Source organism: Candida theae, assembly GCF_024610275.1.
Source record: "Candida theae strain CBS 12239 chromosome Unknown scaffold14, whole genome shotgun sequence".
NCBI classification, from domain to species: Eukaryota; Fungi; Ascomycota; class Pichiomycetes; order Serinales; family Debaryomycetaceae; genus Lodderomyces; species Lodderomyces theae.
This window is the reverse complement of record NW_026261482.1, coordinates 148,125-172,488: the sequence shown is the minus strand read 5'-3', so window position 1 is coordinate 172,488 and position 24,364 is coordinate 148,125. Positions and strand designations below refer to the sequence as shown.

The window sequence follows — 24,364 nt, the reverse complement described above, 5'->3', positions numbered from 1 at the left end:
ACACACACACACACACACACGCAGCACTCAGTTACTCTTGTGTACTTCTCGCCCTCGATCCATCGAAAGTGTTAATTATTACATCTGCTGAAAACATGCCTAGAGTGTCAGCTAGGAGTAACAAAGGAACGCACCGGGGCCATGGTGATGAGTTCTTCTATGAACATGGCGACCGTGATAACAAACATACTGTATCAAGTGAGAAGGATTCAGACACCACCTTAGCCACAACTACGGACACTGCCACCACAAGCAACAAATCACGAATTGATCCTGAATACGTTGAAGATGGTCAAGCTGATGGAAACGATGAAGAAGAAGATCATGTGGTTGACAATGACGATGATGCGGATCATGACGAGATAAACTGCGGGCCATGTGGAACCACTACTGAGAATTTTGACGAAGATTTTGATCCATATGGAGATATGGTTCAGTGTGACAAGTGCAACACCTGGCAACATATAAAGTGTATGGGTTTGAAGAAAAAGTCGATACCAGACAACTACAACTGTGATCAATGTTCTGGAGTTCCAAGACCCAAGATTAGAAAAAGAAACCTGACAGCTACTACTGCCACAAATGGAGAGCCTAGTGCCAAAAGAAAGAAAAGTTCAACTGGTGCTCAGAGTCCCGCAAGTGGCAAAAATTCCAAAACTCAGTCACCAGCCCCCACTGCCAATGACGGACCTTCCAAAATCCTTGCAGCTTTAAGTGATGCTACTCGAATTAGTATTGCAAAGGCATTTTACAATTTTTTCAAAAAGGCATACCCAGTTAAGGACGGGGAAGGTGTGGATGAAGAAACTAAGGACAACAAAGCTGCATCATTGGCATTGGAAGTTGAGAGTATTATTGATCGTGAATTTCCTGCCAAAACCGCTAAAGTGAAGTACACGGATGAAAGTCGAAGGGTATTGTTTGTGTTGAAGAAACACTTCACCAATGACATATTTGCGGGAAAGATCACTTTGGACGACGTTGTGAAAAAAACCCCGCAAGAAATCAATGAGGATATAGCAAGGATTGAACAACAGAATAAGGAAAATATCAAGAATATAGTGCTTGTTGAGATTGAACAGGATCAAATTGTTCGAAGAACGCACAAGGGGGAGATTATCAAAGAGAATGAAAATGAAACTATTGATCAAATTGATGAGAGTATAGCTACTAGGAAAGTTGATCATCGTCGATTCTCTCATCGTGATAGCACGACTCCAATGAAGATTATCCCTGATTCTATTGAACAGAGTGCGTACAATAATGCCAACCCTAGATTAGGCGGTGGAGATTTCTCAAGCGAGAATGAACATAGTGATATCCAAGATGTCGTGAGTGATGTTGGAAGTGATAATGGAAGCGATGTGGAAGAGGAGGAGGGTGATGATGATGATGATGATGATGATGATGCCCATTACAAGAACAATGCTACTGGCTCTGAAGCTAACAGAAAGAAGGGTAAAAATGATAGCAGTAGTAGTAAAGAGAAATCAAGTGGGGTTGAGGACTCCAACATTGACACAAAATCTACTAGCTCATTAAGTGATGAACAAGCGGGAGAAACGCCCGATGAAGATAGATTGAGCGCCATCTTGGGTGAGGAGAAAAAGAGCAATGCCTCAAGAGCTTCATCCGCTGCACCACCAACTAGGCAACAAATTTGGGGTGGATCAATCACATTCCCAGATTTTGCTCAATTCAATGCCGATGCTACATTCTACTCATCCACAGAGCCTGATACAGCATCTGCAAACTCGGTCCAGACTGCCAAATCCATATTTACTGAATCAAAGTACATCATCCAAGGAAAACTAGGTCGTGATAAATGTGACGCGTACTTGAATGCCATTGTGTCGACGAGAAATTTGTACATTGTTCAAATTTCACCCACTGCTACTGCTGATGTTAATGACACATTCGACAAGGATAGGAATAAACGGCACTTTGATAAATTGTATCATTACTTGATCAAGGAGAATCGAGTTGGGGTCTTGAGTGGCAAGCCTTCATTCGTCAAGGACTCGTACTTGATGCCCATCGATTTCAGAGATCCTCAATTGGCCCCAGTTTTGCAGAAGCATAAACACAAGCAACTTGGCGTCGAGATTGGCTTGTTTGCCGTGTTTGTTGTGCAGAAAAATTATACGCCCAGTGGCAGTGGAGCTAGTAGTGTTCGCAGTAACGGCAATGGCAATGGCAATGGCAATGGCAATGGACATCGGCCAAGCTATGCTCGTGGTGGACCTAGCTATTCTGACTCTAGCAGTTCGCTGGTGCCTCAGGTGCTGCAAGTGCATCATGATGATGGAAATGATTTAAACTCGATATTAAATCAATTGCAATAGAAATGAGGGTTAACCAGAGATGATTAGACAGGGAAGACTACTTTGTTCTTGATGGTGTTCTTTACTGCCCTTTATTCCTTTTGCAATCGTGTAATGTGTTATGACTCCCAGTGTATATAAAATCTTGTAATATTAATTATTAATGATCCTTAAAGATGTATACTCTGGAAAGCGTTCATAACAAGAAGTGAGAAAATTTGGTTCAATAGTGTCAATAATGTATATTAGAGTGAAGTGTATAGGTTTATAAATTGTATTTTGAAATGGTATGTTGCTATTCCTTGTGAGATGTAGAATCATCATCCATTAATCTTGATCGTTGCAGTAGGTTGCCAGATATGGCCCGAGATGACACATTGCACCACCCATTCCCAATCAACAACCTTCAACTCAATAGTTTCGTGTTGTCTCTTTAGTCGATTGTGATGTCTCCTGATTGACTTGTTCGCCAGATTGGATGCACCATCAGCTATAGAGTAGAACAGTTTGGCGACTTGGTTATTCCCATAATCACAGATTAGAATCTCGCCATTGTCTTCTGAATGCAACTTTTTCACCAAGTGCACAAACTCGTCATCGGCTACACCATCGCCATCGCCATCGCGTTGGGAATTGATAATTGGCAAATTGGCATAGTTTAAAGATCTTGCTCCAAATGCATGAAAGATGAATTTACAAGTATCCATCTCAATCACACTTTTCTTGTGCGATTCCTGCAAATTCGACGATGCAATAACGACATTGTAACCCGCTAACAAATGGCTCTTTAAATCCATTTGAAATTCCAACGAATGGCCCAACTCGTAGTTCCTACGAAACTTGTACAAGTCACAATTAGCCAACGCATTCAACTTTGTTGAGTGACCAGCAGCCAAACAATACGCTGGCCATTGCTCTATACCAACCACACCGTTGACGACATCGTCAATGTAGCATTCAGATAGAATGGGCCAGCCTAGAGCTAAAGCCTGCAAATACTTTGAACTTCGGCAATAATTGCTCGATATCAACGCTGCAAATGTCAATTCGTTAGTGATGGAGTAGGAAGATTTGAGATAGAGTCCATTACCTTCAGCTTGTGGTCTTTTCGAGTACTGGAATAGGTCCATTAAATTGGTATCCAAAAAAGTGCCTCCATTAGATTCAATAATGCTTTTGATCGTGTGTTTTCTAGACCCATCAATATTTGTAATGCAAAATAATCTGTCAGCGAAAAGTCGTGAGATTTGATTGATGCCCCTTTTCGGAGATGGACTGAGCGGGCGGGACATTGTTGAGTGACGAGATAATTTCAAAGGCGTCGATGGTAATGTAATTTTCAAGTTCGCCACTCCACTACCACTTGCCATGTGGTTCATGGGTGAATTCGGGACGGCAAACATTTCATTCCCAGCACCACTACCACTACCATCACCTTCAGCTTGGTTGTGTCCTTTACTCCGTCGCCTGATTTGAAACTTCTGTTGATGCATAACCCAATCACCCAATTCCATCGAACATTGCGATACACCAAACACATACTCAGTATCATCCGATGCTTTACGAGATTTAGATTTAGGTTTAGAGTTCCTCTTGACATGCACCATGTTGTATCCCCGAATACATCGAATCCCATTTGGGGAGTCTTCCATCGATAATCCAGTAACGACACATTTGAATCGCTTGCCCTTTACATTCAACGTATCGCCAATCCTGATATCCAAAGGGTTCAAATCCTCACTCTTGATGCGCGACGATTCTTGATCGAATTCAACAATCAGGTAATCGTTGTACCTTGCACTGATGAATCCGCTGTACATTTTCAAGTTGTACGTGGCCCAGACGCTACCTGGGTAAACAATATCATCATCGTAGATGACATCTGATTTTTCCTTCCGCAAGACTCCCGCAATGACATATTCATCGTCTTCTGGGGGTAAAGTACTGCCACAGGAGGGTGTTTGTGAATCAACAATGTTATTTACTCTTCGTTTCGGCACGATTCTGCGCTCGTCTGAGGCAGTCTTTTCAGCAATACTTGTATGACCAAATCTGTCATTGCTAGTTTCACTCTCGTTTCCAGCGTCTTCGTCTGTCTCCTCCTTGTACTCCTCCTCCTCCTCCTCCTCCTCCTCGCTCTCACTCAAGCTCATTGAGTCAATATCATCAGGAGAACTGGGTGGAGAAACGTGTCGCATGGGCGCACTCTTCAAATCACTAGACGACTCACTTCTTGACTCGTCTTCCAATTTCTCCTCTTCCATGTTCACATCGAGCCTGTCATCAATAGTCACATCAGCCTGAGTTTGATCCTCATCGGTGCGTACCAGCTGATCAGCAACTTTTTTACTTGGCGAGGAAGATGATACAGAAATGGTCTTGTCAAATGGTGATGCAAACACCAATGGCTCGGTATGATTTCGCAATTGAATGCGGTCACTGGGAGTGGCGGAAAAGTAGTTTTCACTTTCATGGCTATCGCCATATTTTTCAATATTGGCGGTTTTGCTGCGTTTTATCTTGAAGGGGCTATGAGAAAGTCGGCGCTTGTTATGATTATTGTTCCCTCGGTATATTCTTTCCTTCAAGTCGTTGAAGATGTCATCTTCTTTACTATCTTCCTCTTTGCTATGCGAAGAGTCCCGTTCTTCGTCCGTTTGGACTTCCATCGTGCTAGGCTTCAGTGCAAACAACGAAGTATCAGCTTCATCTTGTGTATGTATGACTTGCCTATGTGATGCTTGTTGAATATTGTTGACATCAATTTGGTGAGATTGTGAGTCCATAAATGGATTTTCCTCATCGATTCCATTTGGCTGATTTTCCTGCAGATGGTTGGTTCTCTGTCTAGTAATAACTTGAGTGTCTGCTAGATCCTTGTACAGTTTGGATTTGGAGCGGACAAAGGGTTCATTCTTTTTGCTTAACCTATCCCTCGGTGCATCGAATACTTTGTAACCAGACTCCAGTGATTCAGGACTTTCGGAATCCGGTACACAGTTAGCATGATTGATTACTTGCGTATCCGGGAGTTTCTGAGGTCGACGTTTGATAATCACTTGAGTCTCTCCCAAATCTTCATGCCTGCTCCTAGCATCACTAAATCTCCGTTGAGGGTGTAAGTTTATCGGCTGAGTGTCTTTGAGGTTGCCAGTATCATTGCGAGACGTATTGGAAATCACCTGCGTGTCTTTCAAATCACTTAGTAGGTTCTTACTCCGTCGCTTGAATTTAGTAGATTCTGCCTCCATTGGTATAAGTTGAGTGTCAGGTAACGCGTCAAAATCTGGTTGTGTCAGTGTCGCATCTGGACTCTGCTCTTGGGTTTGTATCTCATCTGATATACCAGCTTCCACATCATTGATCCTGCTTTTCTGGGTAGAATTCCCCTCGATATCCATCGATATGACCTCGTCACCATTATGTATAACTTGTGTATCCTGTAAATAGTTGTTGTGACCATGATGCGAAGTAAGCATCTGAGTTAGCAGTTGTTGGTCTTCGTAGTAATTTGAATTATCTTCCATAGTGCTATCCTTGTCCACTTTTGTCTCCTCTATCGAGTTATACTGCTGAGAATCAGTGTCAACTTGATCCAACTGAACTGGATTGGAGCTTGTCGCTAAGATACCATTGTCAAGCAAACTTGTATTACTCTCATGGCTGTCTTCGTCGTGCGGAATACGAACCGATTGAGAGAGCTCTGCACGAGTATCCAAGTTCATCTAATTCATTATCCTCCACTATGGAGATCAATTTTCTAAAGCTTGACAGATCTTTCCTAGCATATTTATTTTTCTTTTTCTTTTTTTTTTCTCTCATGCAAAAGTTAAAGCAAACTTTCTACAATAACTACAGTCATTGTTGGTTACATCGTCATTATCATTATACTAATCTATGCCAAGTCAAGCTTTGATATCAAGCTTTGAACAATCTTCCTATTAAAGTACCACATGTTGCTTTTACTAATGGCCATCCGTTATCGTTTCTCACAGCATCACCATTCTCCTCCAACCTTCTCAACAAGTACTCCTTGGTCTCCAATGGTGGACCCCAAGGAACGTATTTGATGACATTACCAATTTGGTAGTTCTTGATCAAGTCGTATGTGATGTTGTCAGCCATACCCAATAATTGGCCAAGTACGACATTGCTCTTGTTGATGTTGGTGGCATTTTCTTGAGTGTAAACTTTAGAGCTGGCCAATTTCAATGAATCAGCATTGTGGCTTGCAACAACCAAGTGGCCGATAGTGGATTCCTTATCCTTTTGGTTCAAGATGGAGTCGATACAATAAGTGATTCCGGCATTGTAGTTGTCGTCTGTGTCTTGTTTCGTTTTGTGGATGATGCTAGAACGTTCCTTTTCAGAGTGGATGTAAGCACCACGAACCAACTTCAAACCCAATCTGTAGTTATTTTCCTGGGCCAATCTCTCCTCTTGTGCCAATAATGAGGCTGATTCAGAAAGGTACATTTGGAGAGTACCAACAACATAGCAAGGCTGGTTCACTTTGTTGAATTTTTGATACAATTGACGTTGCAATTCATAAACGCCAGGTTGTAAATCGTGTTTTTCGGCATCAATAACAGCAACAACAAAAGGCGCAGTTCTATCTGGGTACTCTTTAGCTAATCTTTTGTTTGCATCGTAAACAGCTTGACATGCTCTGGTTGCTTTAGCGACCAACTCAGCAAAAGCGGCCTCTTCTCCATTCTTGTAGTTTTTCAAAACGTGTGCTGCATTCTTGGCAAATCCAGTAGGTTTTAAAGCAACGTAACCTGATGGAATGTCATTGATGTTTTTGTCACAAGTTTCAATCATTGTTCTAGTGTGAGGCTCCAAAATTCCATTGATGGACTTGACAGTTTCATCAATGATGTACTCCGGATCGATATTGTCGTTACCGTCACATGCCTCGATTGTCAAAGAAATCATCATATTGTTGATGCCTCTTTCATGCAAGCGCAATCCAGCTTGTTTAACCTCATCCAAAGTTTCTCCACCGCAGTATATTCTATAAACCAATGCTTTGATAACAGCCATTGGCACATAAGGAAACATCTTGATGCAAAGTTTCAATGTAGCACTGTTCAATGTACACAATCCCATCATCATAAACGAAATCAACTCTTTGTTGTTGAATGCTTTGAGATATTCATTTGGTGACACCTTTTTACCTGGATGTTTGAGACTTGTACTGAAACTAAGAGGCGAGGATGGAGTAGGTGCAGCTAAATCAGCGCCGGATGGAGTGTTTGTTGGTATCATATGAGTAGGATCATTTTGAAGTGATTGTTGTGTCGCTGTGCTTTGAGCATTTGGTGTGTCATGGAAACGTCTATAAATGAATTGTGTTTGTGATAAGGATTTTATGGTTGCAGAAGCATTAGATGTCGTGAGAAGTCTTGAGGGAAGTCTAGTAGGTAATAATCTAACAGACATTGAATGACGTGGCTAAATAAGGGACTGAAAGAAGGAAAGAATGAAAGAAACAGACGATTGAAAATGAAATGAACAGGGACTATATATATATATATATATTCTATATTATACTTTACAGCATCATTCTTTCAAAAAAAAAAAAAAAAAAAAAACAAAATGTAATCCTTCATTTTGTGTAATTAAATTTGTATGTTACTCCGATGATTATGTACTCGTTTAGGGTTTTGTGTATCAGTTCTTCTTTCAAAAATGGATAAACTCAGCGAGCATAAAATTATAGAGGTTACTTCACTAGGCAATAGTCACTACACCATTCTTGGGTATAACCGCTGAACTAACCACAGACATCAGACAATGTAGCAGAGCCGCTTACCAAAGCCAGTTTTGCTTGGTATGGAACTGTCCAGTCAAGAGAAGTGCCTAATTCTATATTGCTTGCTCGGCATCGATTCTCAACTGGAGGCGATTATTTCCACTCAATATAAAATGATATAATTCATATCCGGAAAGCATCTGCTGCCTAGAGACACATTCATTTTGCAAGGCATTTTCTTCTGAAAGTAAGTCTTTTTATGTGGAGGTTACATGTTTGGGGGGGGGGGAGAGAGTGCTTTTTCCGCTCCTTCCCGTGAAGAGCGGAATCAAGTGAGGGATAAACTCAGCGAGATACAGATAACACCCAAAATGGAAACTTTTAGAGTTTTCTTTTTTTTTTCTCTCTCAACAATTGGTAGCCACATGTTTAAGTATTGAACGAATATGGAATCTAAAAGCGAGTCACTTTTTTAGTGAAGCCGAATACTTATCCACACTCTCTGGAACCAAAGATACAGAGAGTGTGGAGAGGAGACACGTAAGAGCTGTTTGTCATCTACAAAACTTCTCTGATAATGAATCAAAAAGAAGAGAACTAACAGAAAGCCACAGCTCAATGAGTATTCATACTTGAGTGAGGGTAAGGTGTAACCGAGAGAGAGAGAGAGAGACAATATGAAAGTTGTTTTCATTACCTAACGGCGCAATTGGTCCATATCTTTTCTTCTCCTTCGTTTGCGTTTGGCACCACATTGTCTGCAAAGTTTGGTTGACTTTAGGCTTGTGCTTTCATTCTCTTGATGTCAGTTGGTAGCATTGGATGAGATGAGTGGAAAATTTGATTCTCTCTACTTTTTGCAGCGGCTACCCAATTTTGATCATTGCATAAGGGACCCTCTTATATTGCATAATATACAGTCATCACTAATGCTCATACGACATAGCTTGAGACAAAAACCGAGATCTGCTCCAATACGATCATTTTCGTTCACTTGTTCTTTGCGTAACAATCTAGACTCACCGGTAATAGAACCCGCATCATCTTCACAAGAAGTACCGAATGAGAAACAGAAACGAATATTTTTGAAGCCCAATCAGATCAAAAGGCGAAAGAGAAGAGATAGTGGGAAGTGGTCACTGTCGACACTGTCGACACTGCCGACTCAGCCGGCTCAGCGACAACCTCGAGCTGCTGCCAAAGTAGACTTGGCATTAATCCAAGAACTTTACCGTAAAAACAAGAGCGTCTTGAATTCACTGACTGATGACGACGGTGACTTGTCTAGGTATATTGAGACATTCAAACCTTTTGAGACAAACATTGGAAGTAAGAGGTACGACAAATTAACAAAAGAAATAGACAATGCATTTAGAAAGAACCAGATAATCAGCTACATCAATAATTATAGAGCCAAAAACCCAGGATTACCACCATTGAAGTCGAGACAAAACAAACGACAAATAATCGAGGCATTATTCTCTCATTATTGGAAAATTACCAAACAAGCATCAAATTTTTCAGACGACGCGTTAATTAGCAGTCGGGTCATTGAGTTGAGTCCGGCGCAGAGGTTTCTCCTCGACCCGAAACGATCTAGATTCACACGTAATCTCATTGCATCAAATTTCAAAGTCCAGCTTAGTAAAACAAAACTAGCTGTTTCCGGATTGAAGCTGGAGTTGGACAATATTGAAGCTGAAGTGGTGAAATTGAACAATCAAATATTGTGGGAAATCATAGATTTGTCGTTCATTAACAAGGAAAGAAGACGCGATTTAGACTTTGGTGAGGTATCGTTTGCGTCACTGTCATATTTCCAAGATTTTGGTAATGGTAGGTTCAAAATTTCTGCAAATTCTCAATCAAGCATTGATACGGCAAAGAGACTAATACTGTGGGCTCTCGGTCATAACCCACATATTCAGACTTTTTTTTTCAACAAAGAAGCCATAAAGGGAGCTCAATTGCTCCCTTATGTCAACGATGGTGTGTGGCCTTGGAATGAGAAGCATGCTCAATATTATACTCTATTCCATAGAGATAGGAAACCAGGCAGTGGGAGCGAAATGGTGTTTGAGAAATTTGACAAGATGAATGACAAATTCTTGAAGCTGAAGCTGTTGGACGATTTGGTTGATCAAAAACTAGCCTTGAAATCGGACAACAACAGTTTTCTTGATGAGGCATTATCGGATGAGATTTTGGGCATGTTCAAATCAATAAGACCAAAGCAAGAAGAAAGTTCCAGTAAGCAAGATGAGATTGATGGTGACACGGCAGATACTGCGCCACATTTGAACATAGTAGGCGAACAAACTGTACTTGCAAAAGGTTTCGATTTGGACAAAATTGTCAAAAACAAGCAAGAGTCTTTGTCGGCAACTAATCTTGATGACCAACACTTGAATCTTGAGGCATTGCGCCATGAATTGGGAACATTTGAAGATGATTTGAAACCGGAAGATTTTCCTGATGTGGCAAGCTTGATCGTAGATGCTGAGAAACAGACTGCTGATGAGACTTTGGAAATCCTAAGAACCGAGTTGGGTGCATTTGCCGAAGATGAGGGAAGTGCTGCTATTGATTCACTGCAGAAATCAGAAAGCTTCTCTAACTCAGTAGAGGAAAATCACGAAATACAAAACTCCAATGACACTTCCCTTTCCATTCCCGCAAAGTCTCCCTTGCATGGCCTCGATCGTCTAAAACACTGGAATCTTTCATCTGAGCGGATTGACCAATTGTACACTGTATTGAATGACTTGTCATTTGCCAATGGCTTACCTGGCTCTTCTAGAAAGACAGAACCATATTCTGCTTACACTATCCAATTTGGCTCTCTATTATACAAGCAAGAGAAAACCTCACAAACTGAGCCCACTTCACTGCAGCTTCTTTCAGCCAATTCAGACAAATTTAGCTTTCTCACTAGCATTCCATTCATCAAAGATTTGGCTACATCCTTGCCTATTTTGTACAATGGCAATCAAACTTTTACAAACAAGATGCAAATACGGTTAAGTCCTTCAATTTACCACAGTTCGAGCAATGTGGATCCTCAAGTTTTGCAAGAGTATCCGCCAGTTGAAATCCAAGCGGATTTGAACGACTGGGGCAAGATCAAATTGGAAACATTGCAGGTGTTGTCCATTGAAGCAATGAATAATGTTTACGTTGCTGCTCCTCGATTAGCCACTGATTTGCAAGTGTCGAAATTGATTGTTGGTGATTTGTTGCATCCACAGATGGAAGATCGTGCACAAAGTGGGGTTTCTTTTGACAATCAGCCAAATTTGGCGAGATTCTTGGAAGATTCTCAATTGAGTTTTGCGGGACATGTGAAAATCAAGCCGTCATCATCAATCGAGTTGTGTGTCAATGGCAAGTTTATCAAATACGATTACGTCCATTTGACGTATAAGACCGACTTGATGTTTGACCTCAATGGCAGAGAGTTGTGTTTGAGTATAATAGAAGGTGGGAATTTTGGAGGAAAGAGGTTTGAGGTTATCTTGGGAGATGGAGAGTTGTCCAAAGATGAATTTGCACAATTTGTCAATGAAGCTATCCAATTTTGCTCCGAGGTTTGATAACGAAATGTTTCTAATCTACGACAAAACGAACAATCATGTCTAATCCATGTTTCCACCCCCATGTTGAATATTCATTCTCATTAAATACATGTACATAGTAACTCCTATCCTTCAAGTTTTTTGATTGATATTCTTATTAGTTTACTTCTTTTGCTCAAGCGACTTGACATGCCTCTCCAAATTGCTAATGGAAGCTTGTAATGCAATTACATCGGCAGCAACAACAGTATTAGAAGCATTGTATTGGTCCAACAAGTAGTAGTATGAAGCGCCTCCAGTGACTGTGACACCCAATAAGAATCCAATGAATCCTCCTCTGAATGCGCCAACTTTCTTGGTTCTTGGTGGTGGCACAACTACCTCGGTTGCATAGGTACGAATTGATCTGGCCAATGGTTTAGAAATGTGGCGTGCAAACATTGCTTGTGGTGTGTTGTTGATTAACGGGTTTTGGAAGTTGGTATAATAATGAAATGATTTTTTTTTTCTTTCTTTCTCTCTCTCTCTCTCTCTTCGGGTAAAAATTGAACAATTGATTTGCTACCAGATAATTTGGTACCGAGGGAGACATGTACCATTTCATATGGGAGATTGTACAATTGCCGTTGTACTTTAAGAGAATCTGCTACATTGTTGGATGCCTTCCCCAATATGCATTCCCCCATGGCATTGCTCTCTTTTGAGCTTTTGGGGTTTTTTTTTTTTTTTCATTCCCCACCTCAAGTCACTCAATCTGTAAAAATTATTACTCTTCTCGATAAAGATTATCTTCTCCATAGATTTTAATTTTTGCAACTTTGTTGCTCATTCAATCATTCAGCGCAGCAAACGTCACGCCTACACCATCAAGGTAAATGTTCAGTCGGTCCTTGCATAGGGCGTTGTCGTCTCCCATATTGAGATCCAGTCCACAAATCAGAGGAAGGAGTTTTGCAAGTATCCGCCAAGCGCAACCCAATGTTCATCACCAATCAAAGATTCTTAAACTAACAGGACTTCGAGCAGCCATTGTCGCCGTTAGCGGAGGCGCCATATACATCATTGATAAAGAGTACAACTCGAGTCTTGCAACTAGGACTGCTCGCGCATTGTATGTACTTCTCTGGGTCGCTTATGAGTACGGGTCCAATAGCAACAGGTATCGCGATTTGAATGATTTGCATGAGATTGCCAGTGAAAAATTGTTACTGATGATGACAACAAATAAGGGACTCTACATCAAACTAGGACAAGCAATTGCAAACCAGGGTACCTTATTCCCCAAAGCCTACCAGGACAAATTCCCCAAATTGTATGATGACGCTCCAACTGATGCGTGGGAACAAGTCGATGCTGTTTTGAAGTTAAATTTGGGGTCAAATTATGAAGCAGAATATTTTGATTGGATTGATAAGGATCCCATTGGAAGTGCTTCAATTGCTCAGGTGCATAAAGCAAAACTCAAGTCCAATTTCGGAGGTCGGGAAGTTGCATTAAAAGTGCAGCATCACTACATTAGTAGACAGGTTGTGGTCGATTTATGGGTTTACAACTTCATTTCAAGAGTGTATGAAAAAGTGTTTGATATACCATTGACGATGTTCAGCAAGTTTATATCTCAACAGTTGCAAAATGAGACGAATTTTATTCATGAGATGGAAAATGCCCAAAAGTTGCAACACTTGATCAACGATGATTCAGAATTGAAGAATATGAATTTGAAAATCCCCAAAAATTATCCTGAACTCACTACTAAGCAAGTTCTTCCCGCTGAATGGATTGATGGTGTTGCGTTGACGAAAAAAGACGAGCTATTGCATCAGAATTTCAATCTCACGTTAATGATGCAGCAGTATATTCAGCTCTTTGGAAGACAAATTTTCAGATACGGCTTTGTTCATTCCGACCCTCATCCAGGCAACTTGATTGCGCGATACAACGAGAGGGGTCAGCAAGAACTTGTATTACTCGACCATGGGTTGTACACGACACTTCCTGAAAAATTTAGGCTACAGTATGGCAAGCTTTGGAAGGACTTGTTCCTACTCAACACCAGCGGTGTGCAAGAAATTGCCCTTGATTGGGGGATTTCTTCTCCTGATATTTTTGCAACCTTGGTGCAATTACGTCCAGTTAAGATGGTACCATCTAACTCAAACGGTAAAGACAATCGTGATATATCTGACTTGTTTAAAGATTTCATTGGTGATAAACTGAAGTTCCCCAAGGAATTGACGTTTATAGTGAGGACTATGAGGATGATTCAAAATCTCAATCAAGAGTATGGATCACCGGTTAATCGAATAAATTTATTGACCAGTGAGGCAATTTCAGCTATTTCAAGTGAAAACAATGTATCTTGGGGGGAATATTGGGATATATTCAGGATAAGGTTGACCATGGTCTTTTCCAGTTTACTATTTAGGTTGATCAGATTTAAACAGTGGGTGTCTGGTGACGCAAGTGAAAAAAATCAAGGATTAGAGGATTACATTGAGATGTATATGGAGAACACAGCAAAGTCCTTGGGTATAGAGTGGATAGAGATATAGATGTAGATGTAGATGTGTGTAGTAAATACTGATAGACATTATTAAAGTATAAGCTTAAAGCGCACACACACTCACACACACACACACACATTTGCAAGAGCCAAAGATATGCTCATCTTGAAAATAAAAAAAAAAAAAAAAGAAAATTCTCAAGTCTTTGTTGCAAAAGGGGGTCTTAGTAGAACACACACACATACACCAGCATCCAGCATCCAGCACCCAGCACCCAGCATGGACTTGAAAACAACATATGTACATAAAGAGACAGAACCAATCTACTTGGGTGGCACTAGCGCAAGTATATCGTCCTCAGATGGACAATATCTAGCCACACCCCTCAATGAAGATGTAGTTATAACTGATTTGAACACCAACGAGATCTACTACAAAATCGAAGGAGATGACGACGAGGCAATCACCAGTTTATGCATCACTCCAGACGGTAAATACCTAGCCATCTGCTCACAATCGCAACAGCTACGCATTTTCGATATCACGTCTAAGCAAATCACAAAGACTTTTAAGCTTTCATCACCAGTTTATATATCGACCGTGGATTCGACGTCATCGTTGTTTGCATTTGGTGGGTCAGATGGTGTTGTGACTGTTTGGGATATTGAAGGTGGATATGTGACCCATTCTTTGAAGGGGCACGGAACGACGATTTGTTCGATCACCTTGTATGGAGAGTTGAACAATTTGAATAGCTGGAGATTGGCTAGTGGTGACACAATGGGTACAGTTAAAATATGGGACTTGTCGAAACGGAAATGTATACATACTTTAAAGGATCACAATGCTGCCGTTAGAGGTGTTGCATTTGATGAGAATTACGAGTATTTCATAACTGGTGGAAGAGATCATGTTGTGATTATATACAACACAAAAAATTTCAAGCCGTTGTACACCTATCCGATAAGTGAACAGATTGAGGCAAGTGGGTTTACGAGGTATGCTAATGAGCGTCAGTTTTTCTACACTGCAGGCTCCAGTAATGTTTTGCGATTGTGGGATATCAAAACGGGTGACTTGGTTGCTCAGTCACCACAGCCTTTAGAGACGAGTGAGGAGTTGTTGATTATTGATGTGATTAAAGTGTGCCATCAACAATTGTACTTGGTCATCAGTGATCAAACATTGGTGGAGTTGGATCTTTCAACTCAAGAGCAACGCACAATAAGTGAGAACGTGAAGGAACTATCTGTTGTCAAGCGAATTGCTGGTAATCAGGGTATAATTGCCGATGTGAGGTACGTTGGCCCTAACAGTAGCTTGTTGGCGATGGCGACAAACTCTCCGGCATTGAGGATCATGGACTTGCAAAAGCCATTTGAGTTGAAATTGTGCGAAGGTCATAGAGATATTTTGAATGCATTGGATGCAAGTCCTGATGGAAGATGGGTGGCCACTGCGTCGAAAGATGGTGAAGCCAAGTTGTGGGCCTGGAATGATGAAGTTGAGAATTTTGAATTGTTTTCCACTTTCCAAGGCCATGCAGGGGCAGTCACTGCAATCTGCTTGAATAAACTCACACTGGATCCCACGTTTTTAATAACTGGATCGAGCGATTTAACTATTAAGAGATGGAACATTCCCAGAACCAGTGGGAGTGTAGTAAAGACCTCGGTGTACACACGAAGAGCACATGATAAAGATATAAATGCCATTGATATATCCCCCAACGATGAGTACTTTGCCACTGCCTCTTACGACAAGTTGGGCAAAGTCTGGAGCTCACAATCAGGGGAAACAATTGGTGTGTTAAAAGGTCATAAAAGAGGATTATGGGACATCAATTTTTACAAATATGATAAATTGATTGTAACAGGAAGTGGAGACAAGACATTAAAAGTGTGGTCGTTGAATGATTTCACATGTCAAAAAACCCTTGAAGGACATACAAATTCTATCCAACGAGTAAAATTCTTCAACGCACAACTGCCACAACTTGTATCATGTGGAGCTGATGGGTTAGTCAAGATTTGGGATTTTAAAGCTGGAGAAGAGATTAAAACTTTGGACAACCATGACAACAGGATCTGGGCAATGGCTTTACGTGATGACCAAGGTGACGAGTTCATCACTGCTGATGCGGATGGTAAAGTGACTAAATGGACAGATAATACGGCTGAAGAAATGAGGCTACGTGATTTGGCAGCCAAACATAAAGTCGAACAAGAGCAGGATTTATCAAATTTCGTCAAGAATCAAGATTGGAGCAATGCGTTTTTGTTGGCATTGACATTGAACCATTCTATGAGATTGTACCATGTGATTAGATCGTGTATTGAAACTAATGAGGATGACGAATCAACTATTGGGTCATTTGAATTAGAAAACACAATCGGTCAATTAAACAATGATCAACTAGTTACCCTATTCAAGAAAATTCGAGATTGGAATATCAATTTCAAGTTTTTCGAAATTAGTCAGTCATTAATTCATGTAATTTTGCAACATTTTGCCGTTGAGACTTTGATTGAGATACCAGGGTTGATGAAGATTATTGATAGTATCATTCCATACAATGAGCGTCATTACAATCGATTAGATGATTTGATTGAGCAGACTTATATATTGGACTACACAGTTGAACAAATGAACCGCTTACTAGCTTAGAAAATTCAAACCTAACTTTAAATAAACTCCTTTCTTTTTGTTTTTTTTTTTTTCTTTCTTTGGAGTAGAATATATGTATATAGCCTTCTAAATTACATCACCATTGGCAAAAGTTTTACCTTTAACAAACTCTAATCCTTCACCACCGTAACTCGTCAATGCATCGACTTCAACAAGTGCGTTGGGTGCCACTTGTCCTCCATTCTCCTTGACCCATCTGGTTCCTCTTTCCAAGTAGTCTTGTCTGCACGTAGTTGGAGTGTCATTCTTTGCGCCATTGGCATTTTTCAATGGTGAGAATTCATCAATTCTGTCAACTTCGAGACAGCCAAACTTGGACAACTCAACCGAAGTAAACACGTCAAAGATAAACTGTTCCAATTTGATACCATTTGGAGTTTCTGGCTTGACAAATTGATCAGTTTTCAAGTCCATTGACGGAATCTTTTTCTTGGCAATGTGGAATGGTAAATATTCTTGAGATGAGATCCATTGTGGGACCATTTTAGTCAACAAATCAATTGAGTAATAATGATTGACAATGTTTGCTGCGCGAAGAAACAATTTTGAATCATCTTGTGGATCTCTCTTTTCGGCTAGTTCTTTGGAAATCTCACTATATTCAATCACACAAGGTCTCTTAATATCATCATTAAGAACAATCAAGCCAACACTTTCATTGGCATCTCTTTTACGTACAACTTTAGTGGCCAAGTCAAATTGCTTATCAATAGCAAACCCAATAAACAAAGGATCGGCAACTTTAACTAATGCATTGTCCACGCAGTACATGTGTATATGTTTGATATTTTTGTTGACCATATCGTCCAAGATGCCATTGTTTAATAACGCCTTGTATAATCCACCGTTCCCATCTGGTGATTCACAAATGGCATTTTTCGATTGAAGAAGAATCTTTTCACCCGATAAGTCAAAGCATGGTAATGTGCCTTGGTTGAAAAACACAACCTGTTTGGAATCCAACCCAAAGAAATTGTGGGTTTTGAAAAACTGTTCAGTGGATTTTCTTGTTGGACCACTGGTCATGATATACCACATCACCGTGGGTAGCTTATCCAACTTGAGTCTCTTTTGTGCCAACTGTTGAATCTTGAGAATCTTTTCTGCTTGGATTTGGAAAAGTGGCTTGTGTGAAGGTAATGAAACGTCATAACATCCCTTTGGGTCGCTTGAACCTAACCGAGTTCCTTGTCCGCCAGCCATCAAAAGCACAGCTACTTGGCCATCGGCAATAGCTTGGAATCCCAACTCGGACCAGTGTTGAGACGTGGTGGAGTCGAGATCAAGCGTTGATGCAGTTTGTTCATTTGGCAACTGAGTAAAGTTTTTGGCTGATGCATTTGAAGAAGAGAATTTAATAGCGTCGGATACTGTGGAAACCAACTTTGAAGGGTCTTGAATACTCGATAGTTGGCTTAGGAAATGAGTTTGTTCCTCCACAGTCAACTGGTCATAGTACTTGAAAAGATGGCTTTGATTTGCCTTTTTAAATTCTTCAAAAATGTGTTGTTGTGATTCGACTGTCATTTTATGCATACAAGTGTGGTCGTTTGGCAAGCAAAGGCGTTGTTGAACGAGTGTGGAGATGAGTGTGAAGTATTGTGAATCAGTGCAGTTGAATGATTCTTTGAAAACAGGACCTGGGATGCAAGTTTTATATTTCTTTTTTTTCTCAAAAAAAAAAAAACAAAAAAATATTTCAAGCGTTTAATTAAATAATACACATAAACCCCTGTTTTCTTATTGTCGCCCACCTGAAATTTTCGATCCTTGTTTTGATTTCTGTGCTTTTGAGTTGTGTTGTTTATGTACTTATCTGAGCTGTTGCTATATTTAGAGATGAATGCGTTGAATTAAATTAACTCGTGAAACTCGGTGAGTTTCTTGCTTTGCCCTTTTCTTTTAAATTTTATTTTTATTTTCTTGTGTTTACAATTTTGTCGTTTTGGGAAAATTAAGTACCACCACCACTGACAACAACTACAACTACAACTGCTACACTGATTGTGTGCACCATCGAATACAATCAAGCGGATATCCCTTTTCTTTCTTCATAATGCCCAGAAAATAGAGATAGAAGTCATCAACATTGAAGGGACTTCTTTCACTGATAAGGTTTTAACTGCTTAATTTATGTCTTCTCACCCTCGCCCATGGCCTGACGTGGGCTACTCTCTGCAATCAGATAACCAAAGTGAGCATGTCCCATCGCAGAACCAACTAGAAACTCTCTCCCAACGATTTCTGTGTGTTTATCCACCAACTAAGCCTGGAAGTACTCTACGTTTTTTAATTTTTGTGATATTCCTAGTGAGTCTAGGCTCAGTGTCTGAGGGATGACGCGTGTTGCGCAACCGCAGCAGGGCGATTGAATTTTTTTTTGTTTTGCTTACCCGGCTAATTATATACGACAAGAGATTTGCAACCCTCAGCAAAATAGAGTTTTGAGACTATCATTTCTAGTGCAGTACCCTCAAACAATTGAAACCATTGTTCCCGTATTTGTCTACTAATGACGCAAGACGTCAAGGAGTGGTGCAGAAACTCTGTGCGTCTTAAGTTTAACTAAGCGTGAAACTTACAAGATTGTGAAGGAATCTACTTTGTGTGTTCCTTAAATCCACCCACGATGGGATGCGTCAAGTGGTCAGAAAGAAGCCAACTCTTTCCATTATCGGAGTTTTGGCGGCATCATACATCTTTCAGCGCAGCCGAGGTTTGATAGTGTAGTCGACACAAACCACTTACAAGATTACTACAAATCCTCCACTTGAAAGAGATGTCTGAGAGCTCACTCTACATAGTGTCATAATAAACAATCCCTTTTTTTCATTAAATAAAAATAACCCAAAATAAAGCAGTATAAGAAAAAAAAAATCGACACCAAATTCTATCCTTGTGCATAGTACGTTGCCGGTGTGTATAAATCATCTTCTTTTATTCCTCTTTCTTCCTCCAAATGTCTCACGTTCCAACCAACGAAATCCAACTCCTTTTGAATGTAATGAATCTCTTTCATGATGTTAGGATCAAACATTCTTGGAGCAATAACGAATTTGGCAACGATTGGTGTGATGAGTGCGCCTGCCACTACGCCTTTTAAAGTGGACATCATAGAAGACATGGTGTTGAAATTTTGGTTCTGTGTGGTGCAAAAGTGTTGTAGGTTGTGAAAATCAATACAAACGAATTTCCTCCCGAGGGTTCTGAACTGAAAAAGATGCGGGGGGGGGGGTAGGGGTGTACTCAGAAGCGGTTATAAATAAGTAGAATTTGAGAACTAGACACCGGGTTATCTCCTAGCAGCGTAAAGCAAATTAAATGAAGGTGACAGTGATGATCTGTAATTCGTGACTCTTTGCCTTCCTTATACAATGTATTTAAAATAAAAGACTGAAAAAGTGTGTGGGGTTTCTTCCGCAATTTTTCTTTTCTCCATGACCCGAGAGTCACCTGACTACGTCAACTTTTTTTTTTTTCCCCGGGTTTTTCCTCCTCCATATAACTTTATCAGATTTTGTGCCACTAAACCGTATCTATCTATCAAATGCTTCTCAATCAAGTAATTAATTGATCATCATCCCCTTTATAAATTACTCTTCTGGCTCTCAAAACTACTACTCGGAATACACTACCGATGAGTACCGGATCTGATGTTGATGTTGCTTCTTTAAGATGGTCTGAGTAAGGCAACTGCCATCTCACAAAGCTCACATTGGGAGCAACTCAAAAAAAATAAAAAATAAAAAAATAACGTAATCATTGTACAATAATCAGAGCTAAGCGATATCTAAATGGCACTTCTGATTACCTTTAATATCAATAGATTTGCTATAGAAGTCTCTTTTGTTAGAAAAATGGAAGCTACACATGGGGAAGATTATCTCAAAATGTAAATTTTAGATTTGTATATAAGCGTTTAGATATCTAAAGCTTTCGAAAATACAAATTAGTGCTAATTTGTATATTCACATCCGTTTATCACAGGAGCTAGTAGAGAGGATAATAATGTCTTGCTCAAATAGACCGAGTGCTTAGGTCATCATAGGAACTGTCGAAAAGGTTTTTAAAGAACATGAAAAAAAAAAATATAAATAAATAAATAAACAGAAAACAGAAAACAGAAAACAGAAAACAGAAAACAGTTCTGTTATCTCCGAATGTGTATGTGAACATTGCCGCATTTTGTGGCATTCCGATCAAATAAAGTCCGTACCTGTGTGTTTCTCTTTTCTGTGGCGTGAATTTCATCAACACTTGCTCCACTTTCAATAAGGTCCAAGACAGCCAGTATGTCCAGTGAACAAGCATACTACAACAAAGGCTACAAAAAATCCATTTCTGATACTCACGCCATCAGAACTGTGGACAACTCCGTCAAGTTCATCACATCCGTACTTCAACCAGACTTCCATGTTTTAGACGTGGGCAGTGGACCAGGATCCATTACTATTGATTTGGCAAAAAACTACCTCACTTCAGGTGGATCTGTTATTGGAGTTGAACCTACCAAGGAGATAATTGAAACTGCAAACAACTTAAAAAAAGCAACAGAGCCTCAATTGGACAATGTCAAATTTCAAGAAGGATCAATTTACAATTTGCCATTCAAAGACAATACATTTGATTTAGTCTATGCACATCAAGTTATAGTTCATTTGCAAGATCCAATTAAGGCTTTGAAGGAATTGGCTCGTGTCACCAAGCCTGGGAGATTTGTTGCTGTGAAGGATGGAGATTTGGAATCGTTTATCATGGATCCGCCAAAGTATGAAAAGCTCAAGGATTTCCATCTCAAAAGTGCTTTGAACCGGGGCTCGACTGATGTGAGAGCTGGTCGCAAGTTGTTTAGAAGAGCAGTTGAAGCTGGGTATGACCCAAGCAACATCACCACCACTGCGTCCAATATGTTGTTTAAAGGGAACGACAAGACCAAGCAAGTTTGGGGCGAGTTACTCATCAAGAGAGTTGAAAATGGAGGTGAGACCTTTGTAGCAAATGATGAGAAAAAGGACGAGGAAGCCAAGCAAGAGGTGATCAAGCTTTTAAAAGAGTGGAAGAACGACGAAACTTCACTCTGGAGTGCAGTCAATTTTGAAATCATCTACAAGAAACCAGAGTAAATATGGAACCTGCTTCCACTGATATTTGTGTTTCATCGTTTCATCTACTCTAATACAACATAACCCTATCTACTTTTGTTTACTTCTGTTGTCCTCCGTACAACTTTCTCCATTCATCAATCTTCTTTTCATCAATTCTCTTGAAAAGATACTCAGCAGCGCCAATGTTATGACCGGCAAGTAACACAAGTGTGAATTGATCAGGAATAGACAATGCAGGAGCATTCAAAATTCTATTGATTTGCACCGAAGTCAGTGGCATAAATGGATAAAACACAGCTGATAACAAATAAGCAATATTGATTCCAACATTAACCACAGCATCAATACGATCTGGCTCTTCTTCAAAACTCTTGTTGTCGATACGATTCGACTGCAAAAAGGCATTTCCACGCGCCGACAATGCCATAGCCGTTTCCAACCCTTTTCTAATTTGAATTCCATCCATAGCTTGAATGTATTCCTTCAATAACCCATTGAACTCACTTGCAAATTCCTTGTAGTTTGGAATATTGTCAAGATTGTATTTTGGCAAGACCCCATTATACTTGGCATTGACGAACTTGACAATACGATTAACAAAGTTACCCAAGTTGGCCAACAACTCACTGTTATTCTTGGCAACAAATTCGTCCCACGAAAATTGCGCATCACCAGTTTCAGGTCTAATTGAAGCCAAATAGTATCTCCAAACTGAAGACGACACGCCAGTTTCTTTGGCATTGTTTCCGAAAACACCAACACCTCTCGATTTGGAAAATTTGCCACCTTCGTACTGCAAATACTCAGTTGTGCTCAAATGGTGCAACTTTGTCCAGTTATCGCCAGTACCAATTTCGGACGCAGGGAACACAACCGTGTGGAATGGCACGTTATCCTTACCCATAAATTGGTACAAGTCGACATTTTCCGGATTCTTCCACCATTTGATCCAATTCTCGGTGTCGGTGGCATCGTTATCTCTGAAATAGTTGGCAGTAATGGAAACATAACCGATTGTAGCATCAAACCAAACGTACAACACTTTTTCTTCATATCCAGGCAATGGAACAGGGGTACCCCACTTCAAATCTCTTGTAATGCATCTTGGCTCCAAACCTTGCTTGATCCACGAGTTGGTAATGGTCTTGGAGTTTTTCGACCATACTCCACTAGCCTCTTCAACCCATTTTTTCAATGGTTCTTCCAAATCATTCAATTTGAGATAAATATGAGTCGAGTTTCTCACCACTGGTTTTGCTCCATCCACTTTACATCTCGGGTCAATCAACTCCAATGGGTCTAACAAGTTACCACATTTGTCACATTGGTCACCTCTAGCATCTTCATACCCACACTTGGGACAAGTACCTTCAACAAATCTATCGGCCAAGAACGAATGATGTTCTTCACAATACAACTGTTCAGTGGTCTTTTCTTCCAAATAGCCATTCTTGTGCAATTTCAAAAAGATATCTTGTGCAATCTCAGTTTGTAAATCGGTGGTTGTTCTTCCGAAATAGTCGAAACCAATGTCAAACCAATCATACACCTCTTTATGAATCTTATGGTACTTGTCACACAACTCCTTTGGTGTAACGCCATCTTCCAAGGCTTTGGTCTCAGTTGCAGTACCATACTCATCAGTACCACAAATGAAAATAGCATTGTGGTTTCTATTCTTGACGTATCTGGCATAAATATCAGCACTCAATACGGATCCAATAATGTTACCTAAATGGGGCACGTTATTCACATATGGCAAAGCCGAAGTAATCAAAATGTTTCTCTCATCTGGTTTGGGAACAATTCTTGCAGCTTGGTCTTTGACCAAGTAGTCTTTTACATAGTTTTGAGTTCCAGTGTTTTCCTCTTTTACTCTTTCAACTTTAGTAATTGATAACGCATGTTGCACTCCTTTGGCAACTTTTTCAGCAAACTCGTTGAACCAGGTATTCGTTGAGTTGGCGTAGATTGGGTATAGTGATGAAAAGAGAATAATCTGTGATGGGATAATATCGACCTTTGTGGGAGTTGTAACCTTGACTTGCTCGAGATTCTCCTTCTTATTGGTCAACAACGCTTTATGTAACTCCTTCTCCTCAAATTTGATGTGTTCATCGGTGGTGTAGTTCTTTGCCAAGTATTTGACAATAGCATTAGGTTCAAAGAGCTCGAATCCAGTCTTTTTGTCCTTCAATAGAACACCACTGTGCTCGTCATCTTCAGGTGATTTCACAACAAGCTTTGGGTCATATGCTGCTGCTGCAATAGAAACTTTCAAATTGCTAACCAACGCCAACAACGTCTTGTCCTTGGATCCGTAAAGTTCTAAACTCATAGTGGCTAGATAAAGTGTGAATATTGAGTGATGACTCAAGTCAAGATTTGAAATTTTTCTTTTTTTTTTTTT

At 40.1% G+C, this 24,364-nt stretch overlaps 11 protein-coding genes across 11 annotated transcripts; 5 read left to right on the top strand and 6 right to left on the bottom strand. All coding sequences in view use genetic code 12, as the record gives it.

The window, feature by feature from the left end:
- Nucleotides 1–95: 95 nt before the first annotated feature.
- Nucleotides 96–2,345, top strand: KGF57_004950 (uncharacterized protein; the record flags this gene model as incomplete). Its single annotated transcript, XM_051754514.1, has 1 exon — nt 96–2,345. The coding sequence occupies one exon, from the start codon at nt 96–98 to the stop codon at nt 2,343–2,345; it is 2,250 nt and encodes a 749-aa protein (XP_051606630.1).
- A 299-nt stretch (nt 2,346–2,644) lies between these two features.
- On the bottom strand, nt 2,645–6,049 carry RAD9 (chromatin-binding protein; the record flags this gene model as incomplete). Its single annotated transcript, XM_051754513.1, has 1 exon — nt 2,645–6,049. The coding sequence occupies one exon, from the start codon at nt 6,047–6,049 to the stop codon at nt 2,645–2,647; it is 3,405 nt and encodes a 1,134-aa protein (XP_051606629.1).
- A 193-nt stretch (nt 6,050–6,242) lies between these two features.
- PUT1 (proline dehydrogenase) lies at nt 6,243–7,769 on the bottom strand (the record flags this gene model as incomplete). The annotated part of the gene is made up of 1 exon (XM_051754512.1): nt 6,243–7,769. One exon carries the CDS (start codon nt 7,767–7,769, stop codon nt 6,243–6,245), a length of 1,527 nt encoding a protein of 508 aa, XP_051606628.1.
- A 1,242-nt stretch (nt 7,770–9,011) lies between these two features.
- Nucleotides 9,012–11,675, top strand: KGF57_004947 (uncharacterized protein; the record flags this gene model as incomplete). Its single annotated transcript, XM_051754510.1, has 1 exon — nt 9,012–11,675. One exon carries the CDS (start codon nt 9,012–9,014, stop codon nt 11,673–11,675), a length of 2,664 nt encoding a protein of 887 aa, XP_051606627.1.
- Nucleotides 11,676–11,819: 144 nt separating this feature from the next.
- KGF57_004946 (uncharacterized protein) lies at nt 11,820–12,098 on the bottom strand (the record flags this gene model as incomplete). Its single annotated transcript, XM_051754509.1, has 1 exon — nt 11,820–12,098. One exon carries the CDS (start codon nt 12,096–12,098, stop codon nt 11,820–11,822), a length of 279 nt encoding a protein of 92 aa, XP_051606626.1.
- Nucleotides 12,099–12,532: 434 nt separating this feature from the next.
- On the top strand, nt 12,533–14,209 carry KGF57_004945 (uncharacterized protein; the record flags this gene model as incomplete). The annotated part of the gene is made up of 1 exon (XM_051754508.1): nt 12,533–14,209. The coding sequence occupies one exon, from the start codon at nt 12,533–12,535 to the stop codon at nt 14,207–14,209; it is 1,677 nt and encodes a 558-aa protein (XP_051606625.1).
- Nucleotides 14,210–14,440: 231 nt separating this feature from the next.
- Nucleotides 14,441–16,828, top strand: UTP13 (Utp13p; the record flags this gene model as incomplete). The annotated part of the gene is made up of 1 exon (XM_051754507.1): nt 14,441–16,828. One exon carries the CDS (start codon nt 14,441–14,443, stop codon nt 16,826–16,828), a length of 2,388 nt encoding a protein of 795 aa, XP_051606624.1.
- An 87-nt stretch (nt 16,829–16,915) lies between these two features.
- Nucleotides 16,916–18,376, bottom strand: UAP1 (UDP-N-acetylglucosamine diphosphorylase; the record flags this gene model as incomplete). The annotated part of the gene is made up of 1 exon (XM_051754506.1): nt 16,916–18,376. One exon carries the CDS (start codon nt 18,374–18,376, stop codon nt 16,916–16,918), a length of 1,461 nt encoding a protein of 486 aa, XP_051606623.1.
- A 1,363-nt stretch (nt 18,377–19,739) lies between these two features.
- KGF57_004942 (uncharacterized protein) lies at nt 19,740–19,973 on the bottom strand (the record flags this gene model as incomplete). Its single annotated transcript, XM_051754505.1, has 1 exon — nt 19,740–19,973. The coding sequence occupies one exon, from the start codon at nt 19,971–19,973 to the stop codon at nt 19,740–19,742; it is 234 nt and encodes a 77-aa protein (XP_051606622.1).
- Nucleotides 19,974–21,141: 1,168 nt separating this feature from the next.
- On the top strand, nt 21,142–21,972 carry KGF57_004941 (uncharacterized protein; the record flags this gene model as incomplete). Its single annotated transcript, XM_051754504.1, has 1 exon — nt 21,142–21,972. One exon carries the CDS (start codon nt 21,142–21,144, stop codon nt 21,970–21,972), a length of 831 nt encoding a protein of 276 aa, XP_051606621.1.
- A 79-nt stretch (nt 21,973–22,051) lies between these two features.
- On the bottom strand, nt 22,052–24,292 carry MES1 (methionine--tRNA ligase; the record flags this gene model as incomplete). Its single annotated transcript, XM_051754503.1, has 1 exon — nt 22,052–24,292. One exon carries the CDS (start codon nt 24,290–24,292, stop codon nt 22,052–22,054), a length of 2,241 nt encoding a protein of 746 aa, XP_051606620.1.
- Nucleotides 24,293–24,364: the final 72 nt, after the last annotated feature.